The sequence below is a fragment of the Charadrius vociferus genome, unplaced genomic scaffold (assembly GCF_000708025.1).
Source record: "Charadrius vociferus isolate BGI_N301 unplaced genomic scaffold, ASM70802v2 scaffold310, whole genome shotgun sequence".
Classification (NCBI taxonomy): domain Eukaryota; kingdom Metazoa; phylum Chordata; class Aves; order Charadriiformes; family Charadriidae; genus Charadrius; species Charadrius vociferus.
In genome coordinates, this window is record NW_009646409.1 from 41,560 (window position 1) to 42,937 (window position 1,378).

Genomic DNA, 1,378 nt, shown 5'->3' on the forward strand with positions numbered 1-1,378 from the left:
TGCCTGGAGCACCGGGGTCCCAGGGTGCAGCAGGGGAGGGGGGTGGCAGGGGGCCCCCCAGAAGGAGAGGGGGTCCCAGGGGTCCTCGGGGGGGTGAAGCAGGGCTGAGGCCCCATGCGGTCACCCTGAGGGGGTCAGGGTCGCCCCTGGGTGCAGGTGAAAAGGGAGGGCTCCAGGTTGCCATCAGGGCAGGAGGGGGGGTCCCACGTCTCCCCCGCACGTGGTTGTCAAACACCCTTCTGGTGAGGGGTCCCCCAGGTCCCCCCCATCCCCTGCCAGGTACAGGCACCACTGTGGGACACACACCCCCCTCGGTGTGGGTGCCAGTATGGAACCCAGCCTGGTGCCGGACCCTCTCCCAGTACAGGTGCCAGCACAGGACCCCACTTCCAGTCCCGGACCCCCATCCCAACCTGGGTTTCTCCCTCCTCCACGGGTGCCAATGTGGTACCCCTCTCCCGGGATCAAAACCCAGTTCCAGTATGGGTGCTGGTGTGGGACCCCAACCCAGTGCAGGATCCCATCCCAGTACCAGGCTCCCATCTTGGTACTGGGCTCCCATCCCAGCATGGGTGCCCGTAGGGAATCTCCATCCCAGTACTGGGCTCTCAATCCAGTACAGGTGCCAACACAGGGTCCCCCATTCCAGTACAGGACGCCCCATTCCTGTACCGGGTCCCCATACCAGTATCGGTGCTGGAATGGGACCTCCCATCCCAGTATGGGACACCCCATCCTGGTACTGGATCCCAATCCCTGTACAGGTGCTGGTACGAGATCTCCCAACCCAGTACAGGACGTACCAACCCAGTTACAGGTGCTGGGACAGGACTTTCCATCCCAGTACAGGTGCTGGGACAGGTCCCTCATGCCAGTACCGGGCCCACATCCCAGGATAGATACCGGTATGGGTCCTCCCATCTCGGTATGGGACACCCCATGCCGGTACCGTGTCCCCATCCCTGTATGGGTGCCGTTATGGGATCTCCATCCCAGTATGGGCGCTGGTACGGGATCTCCATCCCAGTATGGGCGCTGGTACAAGTCCCTCATGCCGCTGGTGGGCTCCTGTCCCAGCACAGGTGCTGGTACCAGGTCCCCCATCCCGCTACAGGACACCCCATGCCGGTAACGGATCCCCATCCCGGTACGGGAACCGTTAAACCGTTATGGCACCTCCATCCCTATAGGGGCCCCCTACTTCGGGACTGGAGCCAGTACGGGTCTCCATCCCGGTACCGACCTCCCATCCCGGTGCAGGGTCTCCATCCCGGTACGGGACCTCCGGCCCAGGCCGGTCCCTCTCTCCGCCCCCCCGCTCCGGTGAGTCCCCCCGCCCCGGTGCGCCCCCCCGCCGGCGCGGTCCCGCGGTCTCACC

General features: G+C 65.1%; 1 protein-coding gene across 1 annotated transcript in view; it reads right to left on the reverse strand.

Moving 5' to 3' along the window:
- LOC104295847 (hepatoma-derived growth factor-related protein 2) overlaps positions 1-1,250 on the reverse strand; it is a 16,493-nt gene extending 15,243 nt beyond the window's left edge. The window contains exon 1 of the mRNA XM_009895645.1: positions 1,202-1,250. Within this exon, the coding sequence (XP_009893947.1) occupies positions 1,202-1,250 (49 nt within the window). The remainder of the gene's footprint in view (positions 1-1,201) is intronic.
- Positions 1,251-1,378: the final 128 nt, after the last annotated feature.